The sequence below is a fragment of the Podarcis filfolensis genome, assembly GCF_964270895.1.
Source record: "Podarcis filfolensis genome assembly, chromosome: 2".
In the NCBI taxonomy this organism is placed as follows: Eukaryota; Metazoa; Chordata; class Lepidosauria; order Squamata; family Lacertidae; genus Podarcis; species Podarcis filfolensis.
Window position 1 is genome coordinate 80,252,319 of NC_139605.1, and position 23,569 is coordinate 80,275,887.

Here is a 23,569-nt window from a genome sequence, read left to right on the forward strand (position 1 = left end):
ATCTATTTCCATTTGTTTTTTTGTGTTGTGTTTTAATACTGAGCTCTTCTACAAGACTTGTTAGAGAATTGTGCAAGAAGAGATTCTTGTGCTAGACTTCCACATTAGAACACTTTTTTAAAAAGTCCATTGTATGCACTGATCCTACAATAGACTGCAAAAAGTGACGCCCAATATTGTTTTTGTACTACTTGAGACTACTTGAAGTATCGGTACATCGCTGGTGGTCTGTTCCACTGAATTGGGGAGGGACAGGGACATCCTCTTCCACACAGCTAGAGGGGTCATGATTATCTTTACAGTGGAATAAATATCACATGCAATCATGTGAGAATCAGCTTGAGCAGTGGTGACATTGTAGATAATTATGGGTGATAATGTGGCCTAGACTGCTTTAACAAATGCTTCTTCTAATCAGAACAGTGAATCTTCTTCAATGCACTGCTTCCAGTTTAGATTATGCACCACTGAATTCACTAGGATTCATTTCTGAGTACATACGGTTAGGATTGCAGCTTTACATCCCAAAACAAGGAATTCTGTGCTCATGATGCATATTCATATGCCCTAACCTCAGCAAGCGAGGAGCGCATGTTAAATTTTATTCTCTTCCTCCTATATCCTTCAAGTATGTTGGGCAGCCTTAACACTCAGGAAGAAGCTGAGTAGTCATAGCACATCCATACTTGGAGTGAAGACTCTGCTGCTGATGGCATACCTTTAAGCAATGGTAAAGACTTCCACTGGGTATTCCGAGATTCTGATGTTTTGACAGTTGGGCAGTTGTTAAAGAGAGTTCTCAGAGATCCACTCAGAAGAAAGTTCATCCTTTTTTTACAGATCTCATATACCTGGTAATTATTTTAAGACTTTTATTTTCTCCAATAAATTCATGTGAGATGGCTCTCTTACCATATAGTTACAACCAACGACTACGCTAAGAAAGATCACCTCTGTAAACTAGCTACTTCTAGGGACACCACTGGAGCTTGTTACGCCAGGAGTCAACCTTGCAGGTGAATTTGCCTCTGGGAGGGGGGTACCTTAGTGAGGCTCTAGAAATGGGGAAGGCAATCTGCAGCCCTTGGATTAATTTCACAAAGGTGGAGGAAACCCAGTAAGAAAGAAACTCTTTTAGGTCCGTCCCTCCCCAAAAATGCTGCTCTTCTGTCCATTTAAATCAGGGATGGGGAAACCTGTGGCCTTTCAGAGGTCACTATGCTCCAAATCCCATGAGTCCCAGGCAGCATAGCCAATGGTTAAGAATGATGGGTGTTGTAGTCTGGCAACAATGTCTGGAGGGACACAGGTCCCCCACCCCTGACTTAAACTGTTTTAGGGTATTGCGATTTATAAAATTAATATTATTATATGGTAGTAAGGTTGAACACAAGGGACGCGGGTGGCGCTGTGGGTTAAATCACAGAGCCTACGACTTGCAGATCAGAAGGTTGGCGGTTCGAATCCCCACGACGGGGTGAGCTCCCGTTGCTCGGTCCCTGCTCCTGCCAACCTAGCAGTTCAAAAGCACGTCAAAGTGCAAGTAGATAAATAGGGACCGCTCCGGCGGGAAGGTAAACGGCGTTTCCGTGCGCTGCTCTGGTTCGCCAGAAGCGGCTTAGTCATGCTGGCCACATGAACCGGAAGTTGTACGCCGGCTCCCTCGGCCAATAAAGCGAGATGAGCACCGCAACCTCGGAGTCGGCCACAACTGGACCTAACGGTCAGGGGTCCCTTTACCTTTAAGGTTGAACACGCCTAGCAATATGCTGATTATTTCTTAAATTAAGCATCTGTTGGTAGGCGGTAAGAAAAAATAAGAATAGAAAGCTTTAATAAGAATAAAAAGTGAGTTTTTAAATGTTTTAATTTTGTAAACTGTTGCCTTTCCCATGTTGTGAGCCCCAAAATCAGATTTCCTGCAGTCAGGATACTTACTGCCAGTTCCTGCCCACATGTCTCACAGTGACATAACATAGCCATTATGTGCCTTCCGCAGGTCAAAGAAATCAAAGTACTTTTAAATCCCCACTTCCATGCCACCAGATATGGAAGCTGAAGTTTGCAAGACTCTGGAACGCGTCTATAGCTGAATACGATAATAAACCAAGGGTGAGTGGCCATGGAGGTTTGTATCTCATTATCTTGCTGGGTTTGTAAACATGTCACAGGGATGCTTCACTTTTCAGCCTTTCCACCATTCATTTCAACTCTTGGTTCAGCATGACTCTACCCAAAGATGTGCCTTACACTCTGGAAACTAATGACATGTGATTTCAGAAATAATTTGTTTTCATCTGTGTATATATGGCATTGGAATTGTGGAAAGGCAGACATAAACTTCTAGCTGTGTATTTTATAAGCGACAAAGAAGCAATGCATTACTCCAGTTTCAGTATAAATGTAAAGTTTGATGTTGCTGTGAACACTAGAATTCACCAGATCATCACCAGATTCTGCGTTCCACTCAGCTGGCACTTTTGTTTACTTGGCAAGAAGGTCTTGGATAAGTAAATGCTACTCTCCAGATTCTGATTCTAGAATTCTGGGATTACCATTGTGGCCTGTTCTCTAATTTGTTATATTTTCTTCTCAAGCATGACACCTAGGTAGGCTCTTAAGAAACATGAGAAATTCCCTAAATGCTGATTGGTGTGTAGTTTTATTCCAAATTGCTCTAGGTTTTACATGTCTAATCTGCCATAAGCAAGGCAGTAAACTAGAAGGCTCAGTCTCAAAGTTTGTAATCCCCTGAGCTATTTCATCCTTCTTAACTCCCTAATCCCACCCACTTCTGTGGGCCAGGACAGCTATCAGTGCCCAAATCCTTCTAGTATTCCTCACCAAGAGAGATATCACACATTCAGTTTCATTCCTCTCAATCTTTCCCCATCCTTGCTTCAGCTATGCAATATCCCACCTGTTCAGTGTCCTCAGTTCCTCGGCAGCTGGAAAGCAGGTGGGAGTTTGCCACATGAAGGCTGTCCCTTCAGGCGGAGAAGTACGGCATTATGATTCTGCCCTGCAGACTCTTATCCATCACCAGGATCAGCAAACATTCTTTCCCCCCTTGTACACCTAAGTCCAGGTTGCTTCCGCCCAGCAGGTACTATCTTCACAAGTAACTTAATACTGGTCCTATTTACTGTATCAGGAACTGTCTGCTTTGCCCTTGCTACAGCTGGCCTAGAAACAAGAATTTAGCAGAATTTGTATAATGGCATCCTCATTCCGGGGGAAAGCTTTCCTTTCCGCAATCTTTGCTGCTCACATTGAAAGCAAAACGAGGCCTGCCACTAAGAAAAGAAACGTTGGCAAAAGTTGATCAGGGCCAGTGTGTGTGTGCACGCACATTCATCATGACAGTTTTTTAAATAAAAAATGCAATTATTTCTCAAGTAGCCATATTTCTGCCATTAAATATAAATAAATCAGAAAAGGTGTTGCTTTGGGCAAACGATGCCCCCCCCCCATTTATTCCCTATGTAAAGAAGCAAAAACAGTGATTTGCTGCACAAAATGCATGTGAGGGCAAATCAGTTTGCAAAACTTCAGAGTGCTTGATAAACTAGGATAGGGTTCATAGCAGAAACACTCTTTCTGTGCTTGGTTTTCAGATACCCAAAACAACCTTGTTAAAATCTTTAGAGGCAGTGAGGTCAAACAGGAATGAATTGCAAAGAGGTACCAGTCAATGAAGCAACTGCTTGCATCATTGTATCAATTGCTGATGAATTCCATCATCTGAGCATGCAAATTATGAATGGGACGGAGAACCTTTTGTTGTCCCTTGTGCCAGCGGCGTAGCTAGGGATTTGCTGCCCAAGGCAGCCACTGAGTTTGCTGCCCCTCTTCTTTGCTTTACTTGCAATACCCCTTTTATGTTCTTCTTTCTCTTGTTTCAACCACAGACAACTACAAAAAAAGTCAAAACGGCGTGACATATAGGGAAGTAAAACATTGTTTATTTTTTAAGTAAAACCTTAATTCTAACATTTCTAAAATGTTCAGTATGGCAAGATTTATTAAATGCAACATACTCATTGTAGATCTTAGGTACTTCTTAATCAATTTAGAAAATTTAGAATTTAGAAAAACTCCTCTCACAACTAGCAACACTTACAGCAACAGTGAGGAAAATTTGCAACAGTATTACTCTATTTGGAACTAAATTCCCAAGACTGTATTTTAGAATAAACTGCAAAAGTTAAAGACCAACTAAGTTAGTTCTTGGTATGAGCTTTCGTGTGCATGCACACTTCTTCAGATACTTCTTCTTCTTCAGATTAAGAAGAGGTTGGGTTACACAGATTACATCATGAATACATTAAGAAGAGGTTGGGTTACACAGGATTAACATATGGAGGAGGGAGGGGGGAATATGCAGAGCTGGAGATATGCGCAGATAAGCACATCCTGAGTACCAGTGATGAGAAGACAATGGTCCATGTACTGGCATTGCCTGGAGGAAAGGCTTGGCAGAGTGATTTGACAGGATTAGGGTCTTGACACCTTGCTTGAGGGATTATGGAGGACAGGGGAGGTGTCATGGAGTCCTAGAGAAATTGAGCAAATTGGCACGTTGATTTTCTATGAATTTTATACATTTTAGTCCCTTTTGACATTGACAATTGGAAATAAATGGATATATTGTAGCGAAGAAGAAGGTGAAGAAGACATGCCCCCCCCTTCTATATCAAGCTTCATGCCACGTTGTTGTACTGTATATTCAGTCCTTTGGTTTGGAGGTAGACCTGTGTGTTGTTAGGTTCTAGAAGGATGGATTCCCAAAGGCCAAGAAAGCACAGGAAGGAAAACAATTGAAAAGTATCAGGCAGCATGCCATCATCTGACCTGGTACTTTCTTCTTCACCAGTTGAATGCACTTCTACAGCAATTAATATTTGTGAGTAGTTTTTTTTTTACAACACTCACAGCATCTCCCTGTGCACTCCACTGAGTTTCTACTACACACATGACACTTTTGACCGGTGACTGAAGTCTTGGTGTGGCTTTGCCTTTTCCTATATTTTTGTCTTAGGAGGGGCCATCTGTCTATGGAAGAGTACCTGCTTTACATGCAGAAGGACCAAATTTAAATCTGGCATTTTCTCCAGATACAGCTTGGAAGCCTCCCACCTGAAACCTGGCAGAGCAGCTTTTAAAACGATAAGTGATTACATTGGGCTCAGTGCTTTCACATCCAAGTCCAGCTTTCCCAACATCTGATAACAGATAAATTGCTATTGTTATTACCTGCCCTTTGCCCTAAGGTCCTAGGATGGGTGACGTGAATTAAAACACTATGTAAAAACAGTTTAAAAGGACCTGTTGCATGGATCGACAGTGCAAACTTAAACCATGTCTACTCAGAAATAAGTTCTGTTGTATTAAAATGAGGCTTGTTCCCAGGTAAGAAGGGCTAGAATTTGCTTTCCTAATACGGCAAGAAAATATGTTGGGGCCGGCATTACATTCTCCTTTAAATGCAACTTTTGTTGTTTAGTCGTGTCTGACTCTTCGTGACCCCATGGACCAGAGCACGCCAGGCACTCCTGTCTTCCACTGCCTCCCGCAGTTTGGTCAGACTCATGTTGGTTGCTTCTATAACACTGTCCAAACATCTCGTCCTCTGTCGTCCCCTTCTCCTTGTGCCCTCCATCTTTCCCAACATCAGGGTCTTTTCCAGGGAGTCTTCTCTTCTCAGGAGGTGGCCAAAGTATTGGAGCCTCAGCTTCAGGATCTGTCCTTCCAGTGAGCACTCAGGGCTGATTTCCTTCAGAATGGATAGGTTTGATCTTCTTGCAGTCCATGGGACTCTCAAGAGTCTCCTCCAGCACCATAATTCAAAAGCATCAATTCTTCGGCGATCAGCCTTCTTTATGGTCCAGCTCTCACTTCCATACATCACTACTGGGAAAACCATGGCTTTAACTATACGGACCTTTGTTGGTAAGGTGATGTCTTATTATGCAACTTATTATTATTATTATTATTATTATTATTATTATTATTATTATGGAATGGAGGAATCCCGCAAGCCCAGCTGAGCTTTGAACTGGGTCAGTTTTGGAGGATTGGGGCACGATCCCACTTACAGCGGTGGGAGACGAGCACCCATTACGGCAAGAGCCTCTTTCCTCGGACTGCAGCCGAGTCGGTCCGTCACCCACCTACAACACCCGTTAGTGCCTCCGATGTGATCGGACCCCTTGCCTGGATTAGTTCGTTTTGAATGAGGCTGCAGTTTGGGCGCTTCTTGAAATTGCCCCGCAGGAGAAGCGGAGCAGCAACAGCAGCAGCAGCGCCGAGAGGGTCGGGACAGGGGAGAGGGGCTCGGGCGGCGGTAGCCTTGGCGTTGGCTTCAGAGGAAGTCCACGGGCGGGCAGACAAATGAATGAATGAGCGAGCGGGACTCCTCCGCGCGAAAAGGAGCGCGGGAAGGCTGCTGTACGCAAAGAAGCGAAAGGGCTCCGCGGTGTGCGCGCGCGTGCGCAGTGCGGCGCCGGCGTGTAATCTCCCCCCCCCTCCTCCTCCTCCTGGGATCTTCCATCCAGAGCAGGATCTGCGGGGGGAGGGAGGGAGGGAGGTGGAGAGAAGCGGCTAAAGGGCGGGGAGATCACCTTCTCGCCCTCCGCCAGCTACACCGCGGGGAGCGAGAGGGGGGCGGATATGCATCTCACCTCCGCCCTTCCCGCCAGACTCTAAGTTCAACATTGGGGAACTGGCGGCGGAGGGGGGAGGAGAGCGGGGGGCGCGCAGAGAGATAAGTATAAATGCTCCCCCTTCTGCCTGGGCTGCAGTATTTTTCCAGCAAGAAATAGCTGGATGCCGGGTAGGACAAAGGCTGGCGATCCCGGGTTGGAGGGCGAAGAGAGGCAGAAAGGTAAGCGCTGCGTGGGCGGGCGCCGTCTTCGCACTTTGTGGGGAGTTGCGGACTGCGGGGGGGGGGGGAGTGTCGTGCAACTTGCAGTTATGGCTCTTTTTAATTAAAGGTAGCCTGCCTTTAAACAAAGAAGTTGTGCAGTTTTGAGTGCTCTAGCAGACCGGGAGGGGGGGCCGAGAGGGAAGAGAGAGAGAGAGGGGTTTGTTCCCAAATCTTTGGAGGTAGTCAAGGTAACAGCCATGGTGAGATCTCTGCAAAGAAATGATCGCGGCGAGGAGGTAGTAGATCTCTCAGGTGCCCTCCCTTCGGATGGGCTGGTGCGCATGGAAGCGTCCTTGGCGGCTTTTCTGCAAAAGGAAAAGGCGCGGGGAGGGGGAGGGACCCGTCTTGCAGGTAAGGCAGACCTGTGGCCGCCGAGATTCCCTGGGCGACTGTGGCCGCATGGAAATCTACAATTGTGGGGACGCTTTAATAAAGTGCGGAGAAAACCCGGGTGTTTGATAGAAGTTCGGTGGACTGAATTGGACCCCGGTAGAAAACTTGGATGTAATTGCTCTTTTCCCTTACCCGCTCTCTTTGGGCGGGGGGAGGCGAGGAAGGTAAAGGATGTTACAACTAAAAGGTCTCTGCCAAAAGAACTTAATAACAACTTGACTAGGTAGAAAATGTTGGTTAATCTGGTTCACTGTTTATTTCTCCCTACCTAGGTATTGCCTTTCCCCCCAGACCAGGTTTTGGATGGGAAGTCTAAAGATGGAAGAGCCATGGTGGAAAGGAGACCTTGCAGCAGAGATTCATCAGACTTTGAGGTTGAAGGTCAGTTAGCCTCCCTGTCTCTGCACTCTTGCCTGCTCTGCCTTTGCTGGGTCCAAAACATTTTTCCGTGGTGGTTGATTCTTACAGTGAAAGACTGCAGTCCTCAATGCACTTTGAATGGGAGCAAGTTAGAAGTACATTTCACCTTACACAGTGTAAGGAAACGTGTATAGGTTGCTTTGTATGGAAGAAAGATACTGAATAAGTTTCCCTACCCCCACCCCCATTTTAAAGTCTAGAATAAAGCAATATGTAATTACTCTGGACTCCATGATAGTGTTGATTCATATCCTGCTGCCATGTAGTGTTCTATTGGAAAACAAAACAAAAAAAATCTTAAATTGATACATTCAACCAAATTATTTTTCAAGGTGGATGAGAGCCTGTATTGCATGCTAAAAAGATTGGCTCACTGTCTTCAACTCTCTTGCAAAAGCTGGTAAGAAGTCACTGTAGATTAAAGAGGGAGTGAATAGATAGTTTAAAGCAGGAGACTGAAGCCCAGTCCTAAAGGCAGTTATTTGGATGCAAATCTCATTGGAGTCAATTGGATTTGTTTGCAAGAAAATGTGTGGTTAAGATCAGCAGCTTTTATAGAAGAGAGTGGTGACGCAGACAAGGAAGAGGGCCATATGAAAGCAACTTTTCACTGGGGACTTGATTAGGACACATTCATTCTAAGAAGGATATGTGTGAAAGGGATATTGCCTTGCAAATGGGTCAGGGAGTTGTGATAAAGCTGACAGTATAGGTTTGTCCTGAATGAGCCCCTTCCCTGAGCATATTCAGTGATGCACCTTTCTGAGCTCCTATAGCATGAAATATATACATTTACAAGGAAATGTCTCTCAACTGTGTTAAATTCCTTATTAGTTCTGGTGAAAATCCTTGCTTTAATATTGCGGGTGCTGTGCACCTGTGCTGGTCTGAAGTGGTTACTGCGGTGCTGTTCCTTGCAAGCCTTCTCAGGTTCCTGTCCTCCACTATACCTAGCTTTTTGTCCTGTCCCTTCTCCATGAGAGATGTTTCCTCTACCTGGGGGTTTGTTCCCATGTCTTGGCAAAGGCAGTGTTTATGGAGAGAGGGCCTTAAACAGGTGTCAAGCATGACTTGGGGGAAATGTGTCTTAGGTTCATGTTCCTGCTATTTGCAAGTATGGAGGGGGTGTCTGCATGTCGAGTGTTGCGTCTCAAATTAACCAAAAGCCTTGTGGCACTTGAAAGACTTAACAAAATTTATTATGATGTTAGCTTTTGTCAACTACAGCTTGCTTCACTAGATGTATGACGCATCTTCCTGAGTTGACAGGTGTATATGCAGAAAGAAAGAAAGAAAGAAAGAAAGAAAGAAAGAAAGAAAGAAAGAAAGAAAGAAAGAAAAAGAGAAAGGAAGGGGTTAGCCATGAAGTTAGAGGGAAATGGAGATGTCGGAAATACAGGTGGTGATAATTATGTTAAAGTGTGGACGTATGTAAAATCTTTAGTGATCTTTCACAAAGCATTGTTGAGGATAACATACACATTCTGGCATGGGTAAGCCTTGAGGCATGAGGGTAATCTAAGAAATTGTCATGGACACAATGGAAGATCTTTTCACAAAAGGAAAACTAGTAATTCTCAGAACCCTCCACCAGCCCACACAAAGCAGGCAATAGCAATAGGCTGCAGGGCATATATTTCCCACCCCCTCCTACACCTTCCTTTGGCTTGTATTTTTCCATTGTTCATTGTATTCTTTGGTTACAATTGGAATATGTCAAAGTGAATATACTTGTTCAAGGTGAAATTTACACAGGAAAAGTAACTTGAATTGTTGTGTGTTTTCTTTGGAAAGAAAAGTATGTATAGCTTTGTCTTTGTGTGTAATTTATATATATGTAGCTGAATGAAATGCCACAATAGATGGTTGCCCTGGGTCCTTTTAAATCCTGGGAAATAATGAGCAAATGTCAGGATTTCATTATAATTTGATTTTGTTATCATTTGGCACACCTGTCCCTTCTCAACAGTAGATAGTTTGGATGGTTTGCCAAGAGCAGGGGTCAGCAACCTTTTTCAGCCGTGGGCAGGTCCACCGGCCCTCAGACCATGTGGTGGGCCGGACTATATTTTTTGGGGGGAAATGAACGAATTCCTGTGCCCCACAAATAACCCAGAGATGCATTTTTAATAAAAGCACACATTCTACTCATGTAAAAACACGCTGATTCCTGGGCCAGATTGAGAAGGCGATTGGGCCGCATCTGGCCCACAGGCCTTAGGTTGCCTACCCCTGACCAAGAGCAGCAAAAGCCTCTGAGTGTCTCAGCTAGCCAGAGAAAAACTCTTATCCAAGGGTTGGTTCACTTGTGTTTCCCACATGGCATACACACACGGCAGAGAGCTGCCAGCCCATTGAAAGAGGGTATCCTGCACTAGGAGTTGGTACTGTATGTGTATTTTAAGACACACACATTCTAATTTTTAACCTGTACACAACAAAAATACCACCTGTGAATTGGCCCCGAGGCTTGAAGGAGAGAGTTATGTAATACTTGGTTGTCTTTAAGCTTCTACTTTTTATATATACCATACTTTTGTATGGTATTAGACAAGCTTTTTAAACTCTAAAATAATGTAAAAAAACAACAACTGGGGTCATCTTATACATGGATAGTGGGTAGGGGTGACGGGTGATTGGTTGCAGCCACGAGCTGCAGATTGTCTTTGGTTTGTGATTGGCTGTTGTTTCAAGGGCTGCTTTGGATTGGCTGCCGCTGCGTCAATTGTGCTTGCGATTTCCTTCCACTGTTGGCGATAGGGCAGCTTTGAGCAAATGTCAGCAAGCGACATGAGCGATTGTAACCGTCGGGTTATTTACTGCACTCCCCCCCCCAAAAAAACCCCACAACAACTTTGTGCCATTTTCTTATACACGGGGGCGTGTTATACATGGAAAAATACGGTATATGAAGGATATATCATCTTAGTTTTGTATATGTAAGCCTTTCTGACATCAAACAAGAGGATGGAGGCATATGTTACTGGGGGGGGCGGGGAATCCGTTTGTTTTTCAAAAAACAGTAACAACCACACACTTATTTACAATAATGAATGAGATACGGTAAAATAACGGAGTCCAGCAGCTCTTCTGGATTTTGAAAAAATAATCCCATCTCCGTTATTCTTCAACTCTAGCCTTGTTCAAGCATTAAGTTTCCGTCACATAAGGAGGGCAGTGGTTCCCCCCCCCCCCATGGACCACTTGAAAATTGCTGAGGGCCTTGCTTAATGATATTTCTGTCTGTTGTCGCAGTTGTAATGAGCTTTGCTAGGTGCTGGAGGATTTTTAATGGTCCTTTTCTTGCCACTTGTGTTATATATTAATTGTATTCCATGGGTTCGAATTGCGATACAAAAATATACAGTGCAAGTAATAAAAGAAGCAAGAAAAATTACAAATAAAAAAAATGCTTATCAGCATTTAATGTGATGGGTATGCCATCTCCTATCTTCAACCCAAATCCATAAGTCTGGTATGGATCACCTGAATGAAACTCATTGGAAACAGTTTGTGAACCCCTGGACTCGTGACGTCATGGCGCTGTGTCTATCCGCACTGCGCTCTGTGAGTGGAGTGGCAAACTGTCTGGTTCCTAAATTGCACGAGGAACCTCTCCAAGTACAGTTTTAGGCATTTGAACGGCAGCAGCGACAGACCAGGGGTTGGGGACAGGCAACTCTTCCTCCTGTCATCACATGAGGGAGAGGGACTCCACGCTTGTTTCAGGGTCAATCAAGCCATGGCAACAGCCTGGGCTGAGTTTCACAAAACTTTGAAGCAAGTAGGGATTGGTAAGGTTTACATTGGAACTTAATCCTTCAAAAGCCACCATGTGGTTATTCCAGGTAAGTGGACTGGTGACTGGAACCATCAGAAGGCAAACAAAACAATGTTTTCAAGTGGCAGCAGTCTGGGGGATCAAAACTTGTTCATATGCACGTGCAATGTGTAGGGCATTCGGTTCATTTGTATGTGCTTTTAAGCCTGCTTTTGTGCCTTATGCTTTATTGTACAGTAAACACAAATCTTTTTCCAGTAACCCACAAACAGTGTCGGCTTTAAATAACACAATATATTTACGTAGGATGCCTTCTTTTACCCAAATTGCCATGCCCCACTACCGCCCAAGCTTTTTCTGGAAAAAGTTGTACCCCACCCTACCCCACATTGTACAATTTGGAACAAATTGTAGGCCCTACGCCATTTGACATATGGCTCCTTGCTTGCGTTTGCAAAATTAAGTTCACATCCTCAAATAGAAAGGAACATAAAAGGGTTGCTGGCTCCCCAAATGTACTGTGCTTCTGACTGCAACTTTAGAGAGGGATCAAGTCCTTAGAAATTTTCCCCCTAATTTTTTTTATTATTTTTTAAAAGAGTACATGGGAAGGAAAATGTTTTGAAAGTGGAAAAGACAGTATTGTTGCTGCTGTTTAATATTCCAAGCAAATGTTCCAAGACACACTTCTGACTAGAAATATTGCTCTGAAATTGATTCTTAGGCATATTTCACAGTATTTGGCAAAGGATGACGTCCTTCCGTGTCAGCTTGTTGTGCAACAAACTTACTCTTGCGCTGCTGGGCTTTTCCTCCTCCCCTTCATTCAGCACCAGATCTCTTCTTGAAGACTTGGCAGCCCTTCAGAGCAGATGCGGGCAGCAGAGGGAGGGAAATCTGTGTTGTGTTCCCTGGCGCAGTCAGTGTTGGATAGTGCCTACAGTATTGAGTGCCCAGCAGATGATGTGATGGTGTCCATACTGCTAAGATGAGAAACCTGTGGCCCTCCTGATGTTGGACTACAGCTCCCATCATCCCTGACTGCTAGTCATGCTGGCTGGGGCTGCTGGGAGTTGGTTGTTCAACATAATCCGGAGGACCACAGTTTCCCCATCCCTGCCCTACTGACGTTACATGACATTGGTTCTCATTTAGAAATGCCAAATGTGTGTGGAGGAGTGATGGCAGAATGATGCCCAGTCCTGTACCAAATGGCGTGTCAGTACAGGTGGCGGCCATTTTGCGTGCGTTCAGTTGATGTGTGATCTTAGATGCACAGGTCATTTGGGAAAGAGAATGTATGCATGTGGCTTCTATGTTGTGGTGCATTGTCGGCCTACGTACCTAAGCTGCTTACAAAGCCATCAGGTACAACATGCCTCTCGTTGAATCTACTGTAATTATACTCTTATTCGGTAAATATTTATTGTAAATGAAGAGTTGTGTCCATGGGGTGGGGTATAAAGGTGGTGTTTTGAGTTGTACAGTGAGCATTGTAGAATTCCTTACTAGCTGGAAGACGGGGTGTTTTGGTTTTAGGCAACTTTTCTGGAAAACTGGATCCTTCAAATACAGCCAGCTCAACTCCATCCCTGCCTGGGATGTTTTTAAAACCTTCATCTGGAATCTGCTGAGGTCAAATGAGATGTTGCCTCTTGGAACAAGACTGCAGGCTTCCATCTAGTAATTGTTATGTTAGCTTGTGAATGGGCCTTGTGTCTAAACAGACAGATAAGCATGTTTGCCTGAGGAAATGGGTCTTCTTCACCTTCACATAAATATTTACAGTGCTGTCCTTTTATGTAAGAGGTCTTATCTTGCAGTTGCTTAAGAAGTAATTCATGAACTGGCTTATCCTTTAAAAAACTAATTTTGTCCTATTTTCATACATTTAATACAGTGGAGATGTAAGTGGGCTTCAACTTTAAATTTCTTGTCTGGGCTGCAATTTCATTTTATGCAGTTTGATTAAATAGTGCCCCAAAATGACTATGTAAGTCATTGAAAAGTTATTGACTTGTTCTGAACCCGTAAATGGGTGGTTTCTAAATTCTTTACTTGAGAGCCAACAATGGAAGATAAACTTTTCTTTTGAATTTGCCTTTGGATTCCAACCTTCTGCTGAATTTGCCTCTAGGCCAAACAAGACCCGAAGCCAACTCCTTGAGTGCCTAAATTAACATGTCTTAAGTTTTCTAGTGTAAGTAGCAGCTGTTGGGGCCCTGAGCAGGATTGAGATGTTTAATCCAAAACACACACACACACACACGGGGGGGGGGGGAGCACTTTCCCCAGGTCTAATAGGTGTGACACAGTTGTTAATGAAAAATTAATTGTACACCTGTAGGATTGGTTTTAACTATGCTTTGAATGTTGTATTTTATCTTTGTTTGTATTGTACACTGCTTTGGTGACCTCAGGCTGTCAAGCAGTTTATACATTTGTACAATAAATAAAATAATAGCTCCCCTTAAAAACTAACAATTCTTGTGGCAGTCCATGAAAGGTTATACCGTCATAAATGCGTTGGTCTTTAATGGGCGCAGCAGTCTGTTTCTTTATAAATCATGTTGGTTCCTGGTCTTGAGCCCTGTGGAAGGGGATTGCTAGCTGATGGTGGGTTGTTGTTGTTGTTGTTGTTGTTGTTTAGTGTGGCTCTCCCCCTGCCCATTGCCTAATTCTCAGGAGTATGAATAATTGTCACAAGTTGCGTTGTCTTTCAAAACAGGTTGGATATTCATCCAGAACAAGAGCTGGGTTGCTTTTTATTGCGTTAGTTGCTAAGCACTTGCCAGAACAGGTGGTGGATGGTGATCTGTGGATTTTGGCTTCTGAAATGGATATTCATGTTAATACCCCTTCTCTCTCTGTGTCTCTCTTTCTTTCCTCCCCCTCCTTTGTGTTGCCATAGGAGCTGAAGCTGCCCGTGTACAAGGCCCATTCTCCGCAAATCGGGATGCGGCGCTATTTTGCTGACCTCTTGGCCATCCTCAGCAGCCGCTGCCAGCTCTGCCCCACAGCCCGACACCTTGCTGTGTACTTGCTGGATCTCTTTATGGACCGCTATGATGTTGCTGTCAAACAGCTATATGTCATCTCGATTGCCTGCCTCCTCCTTGCAAGTGAGTAAGCTTGCCTGTTAATACATACGTGCTGTTGCGGTTATTACTTGTCCGTGGGGGCACAAGTAAGCTGTTCATCGGTTAAATGCCCTAAGCTGATGAAAACATTTTTATTTCAATTCATTAATTTTAGGTTGTTTATTTTGAGCAGGTACCATCTAAAGCATTTTTGAAACCATGAAACAGGAAAAGACCATTGGTCCTGCCCAGAGGAGTATGATATAGTTGACTATTGCTCTTTGCAGTTTCTGTTGCTTTTAGAACAGAGTATCAACAACTTTGCCTAGAATTTCCTGCAGTGATGTACTTCTTTTTTTGCTCGTATGGGGAGGAGCCTTAAGTTTCAAGCTGTGCTTAAGAGAAAAGGGATTCTCAGCTGTTACAGAGAGTAACAGGTTCATTTTTATGCCCTTTAAATGAGGCCGTGGGTGATGCTTTTCCTTCAGATCACCCCTTGCATTACTGTATTATTCAGAGCCTGTGGGGCCCATCACATTGACATTTAAATATTACTTGATAATTGTGGATTGAGCCCATGGAAAAGGGGTTCCTGTTACATTTAGAGGGCATCTGTGATCCCTGCCATATTATATTCATGGAGAGCAGATGCTGTGCCAGTTCATTCTCAAACTGCAGTCCTTTTTATTTACCGTATTTTTTGCTCTATAAGACTCACTTTTTCCCTCCTAAAAAGTAAGGGGAAATGTGTGTGCGTCTTATGGAGCGAATGCAGGCTGCACAGCTATCCCAAAAGCCAGGAACAACAAGAGGGATCACTGCTTTCGCTGCGCAGTGATCCTTCTTGCTGTTCTGGCTTCTGGGATTCAGAATATTTTTTTGCTTATTTTCCTCCTCCAAAAACTAGGTGCATCTTGTGGTCTGGTGCGTCTTATAGGGCGAAAAATACGGTACTTACCTAGTGATCCATCCTGAGCTATATCCTCCTAGAATCCCTTTAGTTTTGGGCCACTTTAGAAAAACATAGTTGTCAGCCTTGTAGAGAGACACGTGTCCTAAAAACCCAAAGCTTTGTACAAGGGAGAAAATACAGGTGAGTAACTTCGGAACCAACCCTTAGAGTAGCCTTCCACAATACGGTGCCCTGTGCATGGTCCTCTCTGACCACTGGCCATGCTAGTTGAGGCTGATGGTGAATTGGTGTCCAACTTCGACAGAGGGTCCAAGAGCAAGTTAGAGAAGGCTTGTTTGGAGCCTCTCAAGTCTCTTTTTAAAGACTACAGCTGGCAAAAAGAATAATTAACCAGGCCAAGATAGACAGGATCTACTTTTTGCCAACCTCATGCTTGCATAGCTTGTCCTGTTAGCATGTTGTATATATTCCTGTCCAAAGCTGCTATACTGACATAATATTTTGTCAGGATAATAATAATAATAATAATAATAATAATAATAATAATAATAATAATAATAATAATTATTGTTCCCCAGCCAGAGCCAGGCTCAGGGCAGCTAACATCATAAAACTAACACAGTATACAAAGAACATAAAAACAGGCAATCAATTAATTAAAATACATCTTAAAATTAGTTCAGAACAAATGTTACCACTAGTCTTATAAAGGACCTGTGAGCAGGCTAGGAGGCCTCTTTAATGCTTATTCTTATACAGAAAGAAAAGAATCACACTGAACCCTGACCAAAGGCCTGGCGGAACAGCTCCGTCTTGCAGGCCCTGCGGAAAGATGTCAAATCCCACAGGGTCCTGGTCTCTTGTGAGAGAGTGTTCCACCAGGCCGGGGCTACGGCTGAAAAGGCCCTGGCTCTGGTCGAGGCCAGTGTAATCTCCCTGGGGCGTGGGATCTTCAGAGTGTTATTATTTACAGACCTTAAGGTCCTCCGTGGGGCATACCAGGAGAGGCCGTCCCATAGGTACGAGGGTCCTAGGCTGTATAGTGATGAGCATTGTGTCACAGTAGTTGTTTTTTTGTTTTGTTTTTTTAAAAGGCCAGTCCTTGATGAGGGTGGCCGCAGTGTTTTCAGAAGCATCTAGATTCCAAGGGAGCAATCTAGAAAGGAGATAAGGAAGTGGTTGTAAAACTACAAAAGCAGCAGAAGCTATTCAGTGTCTTATGGCTGCTACCCTTCCTCAGTCCATTGTCTGGCCTTTGTATTCCACTCTGGCAAAAAGGCGGGGCACGAGAGAAAACTTTTCTACTGCATGTTATCTTAAATCCTGCTAGGCTGGAAAAATATTGATAGCAAATAAAAGAAACTTGTCAAACTGGAGGAAAAAGAATTTTTGGAATTTGTTAAAGTAGAGACTGGACTGGGTTCTTCCAAGGCCTATAAATTTAAATATTGAGCGGTGCCTGTTGGAAGGGTTGGGATAGTTGCTTAAATCGCACTTTCCTATTAGTAATAGTTGACATAAAATAAAAGTGTATAATCAGATAACCAGATTGAACATAACGTGTATTTTCCTCCTTTTTCTTTGAAGTGGGCCAGCATTTTTCCACATGTGCTGGTCTTGGTTATGTACCGTATTGCATCTTTATGTAAAATAATACATTGCTTTCACACATTGTGAGCTGCTCTAGTTTTCTTCCATGTTGTCTCATCAGTGAAAGTGGACTGCATGCTTTTCTAAAGCTCCCATAATTTTATACTCTGTACTATTTGTTTTTGACTAGAGCAGGCATAGGCAAACTTGGCCCTCCAGATGTTTTGGGACTACGGCTCCCATCATCCCTAGCTAACAGGACCAGTGGTCAGAGATGATGGGAGTTGTAGTCCCAAAACATCTGGAGGGCCGAGTTTGCCTATGCCTGGACTAGAGTTTATCTCATGCAGTGGCAACGGCTGGCTGATAAATCTCTGAATTCTGGGTTTTTCAGCATTGGCTTCTAGCTGAGTTCAGGAGAATCTAGATGGAGAGAATGCCTTGAACTCAAGTGGCTTGTTCTTTCTTTCCAATAGGCAAGTTTGAAGAGAAGGAGGATAAGGTGCCCAAACTGGACCAGATGAACAGCTTTGCTTACATGTGTAGCCTTAACCTGGCGCTAACCAAGAAAGACCTGCTGAAGATGGAACTTCTGCTCCTGGAAACTTTTAACTGGAATCTCTGTCTGCCAACCCCGGCACATTACATCGATTACTACCTCTTTGCCTCTGTTAGCGAGAGCGATCTGCACAATGGCTGGCCTATCACATCCGTGACCAAAGTCAGAGCTTTCATGGAGAAATATTCTCACTATTTCCTAGAAGTCTCGCTGCAAGGTAATTTCTTGGTCCAGAGGCCCAAAGCACATGTCTGCCTTGCAGTAGCTTTTATCATGATTATAGCAGTCCTTGGATATGGAGAAACATTGTGTTTAATGCAAATGCCACCAAAATATTTGCCTCACCTTAGAAAAGGCATGAAATCAAAGCTCAGGCTTTGGCAAAGGGAATTCTTGCTCTTTGAGGCCTTGTTTTGGGGTTAGGCATACTCTGGACCAAGCTAACCCACAACTTGTTTTAATATATGGGGGCAGCGTAGAGGCTGCCACAAGTAGAATTCCACTCTCAGGATTCTCCTGTTGAAGGAAAGGTGGAAATGTGATTTTCATCCATTTCCCCTTTACCCTGCAGCTCCATAGGAGTTGGCTCTTGTCTTTTTGTGGAAGAAGTGTGATTTCAACCCTATGTTTGCCACTGCTTACCTCAGAGCAAAGAAGCCAATCTCTGCTTCTAGAACTTGGGATGGTAAGCTTTTGCCACCCCACAAGGAAGAAGCAAGTTTTGAGAACCACTAAAAGCCACATTCCCTCAATTTTGCCCCTAAGCCAATGCAAAATATAAAAAAGAAATATGCCACATTTGGATCTTAAAGCCGGGCAATACTTGGCATGTAGTACTGCATGTTTGTCTGGAAGTAAAGCCCACGGAGTTTAATGGCGTTTTCTTTCCAGTATGATTGCAGTCTTAAACGGTCTATAAAATCTGAGATCAGATGGCAACGATCTGTCAGATGCTGGGTTAAGAGTGCCCATCGAAGCCTTAGTTATTGCCCATAATAAAAGTTGCACTGCGCACACAAAGAGACTACAGTAGATTTAGTGGCATTGCTTGCAATAAGTGCTGACCTAAGTTGACTTGCTCTCTCTTGAGCCAAAGCTGTCATTGTGGTGTCTTAGTCTCCAGCCAGAATACATCACATTAGCCTGCTGCCAGACTTATTGGAAGAAGTTGACAAAGTCTTGCCATTTATGGATGGAGGTGCTTGGGCCTAATTTTGAAATTCCTTTTCTTCCAGATCATGTTTTTCTCTCGTTTCGGCCTTCTCTGGTTGCTGCTGCTTGTGTGGGAGCCTCGCGCATCTGTCTTGAGGTTTCTCCTTCCTGGACCGCACAGCTCCAGCTGTTAACTTGTTATTCCTGGGAGCATCTTGCTCCGTGTATCGAACTCATGCTTATGTAAGTTTTGAATAAAAACAGCCACCTGATGAACATTGTTTTATTTATGTGTTAGTTTTTTCAGGCGACTAATACGTCAAATTATGCGGGCAGAATTTCAAACATTAACATCTACGTGGTGTGACTCCATGTTGACTGCAAACATGTAGCGTCCCCGGTGCCCTAGCTATTTACAGTTGACATAGCTGCCTGCCTTATTAATAATACTCATGCAAAGATCCAAAAAGCCTCAGTGGTAGAGCTGGTAAGCCCACTGGGAAACCTTGTTCCCTTTCTGTACAGATGAGCGCAGTTATTTATGACATGGCTAAATTTGGTGGCCCATTCCTTTTCTTTAAAAGGTCTGGTACACACATCCAGACCCTGGTCTACTAATTTCTCATTGCTGATCTAGGACATAAGATGGCAAATGGTATTTTGGTGTCTGTAACTTTATTGTAAATACTGTAATTTTCAGTGTGGCTTTTGGAAACATGATTCTAATGCCTGCCAAACGGCCTGGAGCATTCCCAGACATAGGTGTAGAGCAGTGTTTCCCAAACCTGGGTCTCCAGCTGTTTTTGAACTACAATTCCCATCATTCCTGACAACTGGTCCTGCTAGCTAGGGATGATGGGAGTTGTAGTCCCCCAAAAAACCCCAGCGATTGCTAGTTACTTACCTGTCACATTTTATTTTTCTGTTTCAAAACCCTGGCCTTTAAGCTTGTGTGTGATTTTATTTTTATCTAACAGAGCTCATGATAAGGACATCAAAGAAGCCAACAAGGAAAAGGATCGTGTGAAGCTGTTGCAGCAGCAGCAGCAAGTTGTGGAAAGCCTCAGCCTTCAAACCCCGACTCAAGTTCTCTTCCAGCAATCGCGTTACCATCCCCTGGCTCAGCATTCGGCTGTCGTTCCGCAGTTCCACTCCCCAATCCAGGATCTGTGCTCGGCTTACCGGGACTCTTTACAAGCTCCTCGACTGAGTGGCCTTGCCTCGGGCCACCATAGCGATTCCCTGCATTCCTACTCCACCCTGCAGGCCAGCTTTCAGCCTGTTTTGCAAACAGTGTCCATTCAAGGGCCTATCACCATGCAGGTAGCCATTTCAACGGAGCCCAGGCACTGCCTCGCTCTGACCTATGGCAGTAGCTATTTTAGCGGGCATCCTTCTTACACAACAGGTTGTTTTGATGGATGAGCACCTGCAGAGGGAGGGGGGAAGACAGGACCAGTACATCTTGGAAGGAAAACATTGGTGGTATGTAAACTGAGTTGCACCTGCCACCATAGAAAGGAGCTCAATGAAGCAACTACTTGCCAATAGCTTGGACAAAAACAAATCCCTCATTGATTTTTCTTTTTTCTTTTTAACATTTAAAACATGGGTGCCTTTCCTGCAGAAGCAAGATTTTTCTGAGAAGAAATGCAAAAATATACCTCGAAATTCATGATGCTACTTTTGCAAGAGTGACTTACTGAAATTGGGGTGGGGAATGTAGTCACATCCCTTTCCTCTCCTTGCTTCCACCCACCATAGAAGGGGTGCCAACGAACTTGAAATAAAAAACACTGTAATTAAAAACAGTACTCTGAAAAGCAGAAACCTGGAGAAACGTCTGGCCATCAGGTATACTTGTATGATGGCTCTCCCGTGAACACAGTTTGTAGTGGCAGCTCATAACACTGGAGCCTTTTGTTGACACTAACAAGGCTTATATTTCCTTGATACCTCTGAAACTGTCACTGGAATTTTTTTAAATGAATGTTCCTTGCTGTGCTTTGACTGGAATTTTCACAGAACAAGACTTTAAACTTGGAACACAAGTCAAACCACTTTTGCCTTAATTTGTCTGGTGAGGCATCAGAAGACAAAACACCACTTGGGCCTCAAGTTTATCGTATTTTTCTTAAAATGCAATCTTAACTTTACCTCTAAAATATTTAAGATGCTGCTGCCTTAAGTAACTAAAAGATCATTTTGTGGGAAAACATGGTTTACAACTTATGTCAGGGATTAATGTTTACTTGAAAACAATTCATTGTCAAAATGTTCTTAATATTGCAGGAATCGCTGCCTTTTAGTATGGTATGTTTGGTCTTGCCGTTTGAGTTAGTTATCTAAATATGGTCAAATGTGTGTGGAAGGAGTTGATTTTCTTTTTAAAGGGATCCATGAGTAAGGGAACCTGAGGTAACCTTGGAAACTGGTCAGTCTTAAAAGCTGCAGTCCTTGAACCAGAGTTGAGGCTGTTCGTTTACAGCCTGCGAAGACATTAGGCTACCGTTTACTTTAAGCAAAGGCCTACTGATAATTTTTTAAAATCACAATGTCACTTAATAGAGACACCATTTTAGCTCTTGTACATCCAAAGGCTTATTCTCTCTCCCCCGCCCTTCCCCCATTACTTGAGAGTGGAGCCACACGTGGTGGAGAAAGCAAAGGATTCTGAAGCCTGTGTTTTACTGTGTAAACCGAATCCTGAGCTGTAGTGAGGCACTTGCGGGGACATAAAACAGGGAACTGCTGCTTACCCCACCTACCAGTTCCCCCATGCAAATGTTACTCCCAAGCCATTTAAATTTCTTCCCCATTTCCTAAGAGGTACCAAAATCAAAAGCGAAGCCTGTCTGATGGGAAAACAGCTGATGTTGAGGCAGGTGTAGAGGGAAAACTCAATTGATATGTGACAAGTACTCAACCCAGCCACTTAGATTTTATTCCTGTTCCCACACTCCACATTTGCAGTACCTCTGCAAATGCAGATTTGGGAACGGAGGGTTTGCCAGATTAACATGATGTTTTGCTTTAAGTCCCATTGATTCATTGCAGTTTAGCTCCACTTATCTGTACTTCGGGATCATGATCTTAACTATACTGGTGCGATTAAGCTTCCCGCAGGATTTCTGTGGGTTTGTTTTTTTTGAAGATTCCTGCTAGAATATGAAGTGCTCACTTGATATTCAGCTGTTTGCCCTGTTAGTCATTGAAAGCCAGTATTGTTTGTGAAAAGGGTTCTCAGGATTGCAATACAGACTATGTGCAATATATTGCTTTTATTCTGTCTAGAGTCCAGTGTGTGTGTGTGTGTGTGTGTGTGTGTGTGTGATAGTGGGATGTTCATCATTCTGCTTTTTAAGTTATATAATTTTTAGAAAAATAGTTCGTGAGAGGGTTGAGTTGGATTTTAGAGTGCAGAATTGTGTTTCCCCTTTTCAGAGGAAGTATGTTGGCTGGGGACTGATGTCTTTAAAGTGTACTGTAGTCTGGGCATGTCACACTTTAAGCAAAATGAAAGTAGATGTTGTGTTCCCTTTTTGTTACAGATTTAATTGAAAAGTGTTTATGCAAAAAATTAGAATAGTATCCGGAAGTTTTCTTTTTGTATTTATATACGACTTGGTATCTACAATATTTTGTGTGTTGTAAGCAAATTTTAACCACCCAATTGTGTAAATACTACTGAGGAAGCTCTGGTTGTAGAATCCAGTGTGTTCATTTTATTGGCCTTGCAGAGAAGCCTCCCCCGCCCCCATTTGACATTCGTAAGTATCTCCATCTTACAGTAGGTTATTCAATAAACACAGTCCGCTTCTTGTATACTCCTACGAAGAAGGGTCTACCCACACTATTTGTGCCCTCGGGTCATTCGCTTTACTAATGGAACTGTGAAATACTTCAATAATCATTAAAGTTCTTCTCAGTATTTGCAGGTGAACGTGATGTTTTCCTAGTATATGATGCTTTACTATTTCATTGGCTCTTAATATGCTTAGAACTGCAGCAGTGGATCACACACATTTATCCTAACTCATTTCAGCCTCCCGTTAGCTCAGCGTTGCAGTTAGATCTAGAGTCACCGGACTTCATTTAAGTCATTTATGAAAGAAGTAACAGGGAAATGGGACATGCTGCAATATGGTACAAGGCTTTGGAAGAAAAGCTTTAGGAAACCATGTCTGCAGCTGCTTCCCTTTCGGACGTGTACATTTCCCGCCCCCCTTGTAAAAGCCCATCATGCTCCTATTGGCATGATGATTGTCATATGATAAACTCATTTCTTGGTTCGCTGCAATTTGTGATGGCAAACCTAAATTCATGACAGCAGAGTGGTTTCATTTAACTATAGTTGCACATGGCAGTTACGTATGACTTGAGAAACCTGTTTGTGGAATGATTGCTCTGAGTTCTGCGTACATCCTTTGCATAGACTGATGGCAGCAGGATTCCGCAAGGGCCTCTTCCGATGATGCTCCCGCCTATTAATTGTTGAAGTGTGTGAGAGCCTTGGATCTGTGTGCATGTTCCTAGCCCCCGTCAACTCTACTGCCAATGTTAACCAAATGGTTAGCAAGGTACTATAATGTAGAATTTCACACTGGGCAGCCAACTCATTACAGAAGGTGATTATATATGTAGGGTTAGGGGAGACTGTTCAAATATTGGTAGGATCAGCTGGCATAGGTCTTGCTGTCTGTATGCAATGTGCCCTTTGTCATGGCAAGAAGTCAGAACAGCCTGTATCTGT

At 43.4% G+C, this 23,569-nt stretch overlaps 1 protein-coding gene across 3 annotated transcripts; it reads left to right on the forward strand.

The window, feature by feature from the left end:
• Nucleotides 1–770: 770 nt before the first annotated feature.
• On the forward strand, nt 771–22,629 carry CCNJL (cyclin J like). Of its 3 annotated transcripts, none has more exons than XM_083599907.1 (7): nt 771–854; nt 2,000–2,112; nt 7,594–7,702; nt 14,434–14,644; nt 17,582–17,881; nt 18,900–19,059; nt 19,794–22,629. In XM_083599907.1, exons 3-7 carry the CDS (start codon nt 7,625–7,627, stop codon nt 20,239–20,241), a joined length of 1,197 nt encoding a protein of 398 aa, XP_083456033.1. In that variant the 5' UTR covers nt 771–854; nt 2,000–2,112; nt 7,594–7,624; the 3' UTR covers nt 20,242–22,629. The 3 variants fall into 3 exon arrangements, with proteins under 3 accessions (XP_083456033.1, XP_083456034.1, XP_083456035.1); XM_083599908.1 differs by having other exon boundaries at nt 811–1,016; XM_083599909.1 differs by lacking the exons at nt 771–854; nt 2,000–2,112 and adding an exon at nt 6,483–6,886.
• The last annotated feature ends 940 nt before the right edge of the window (nt 22,630–23,569 follow it).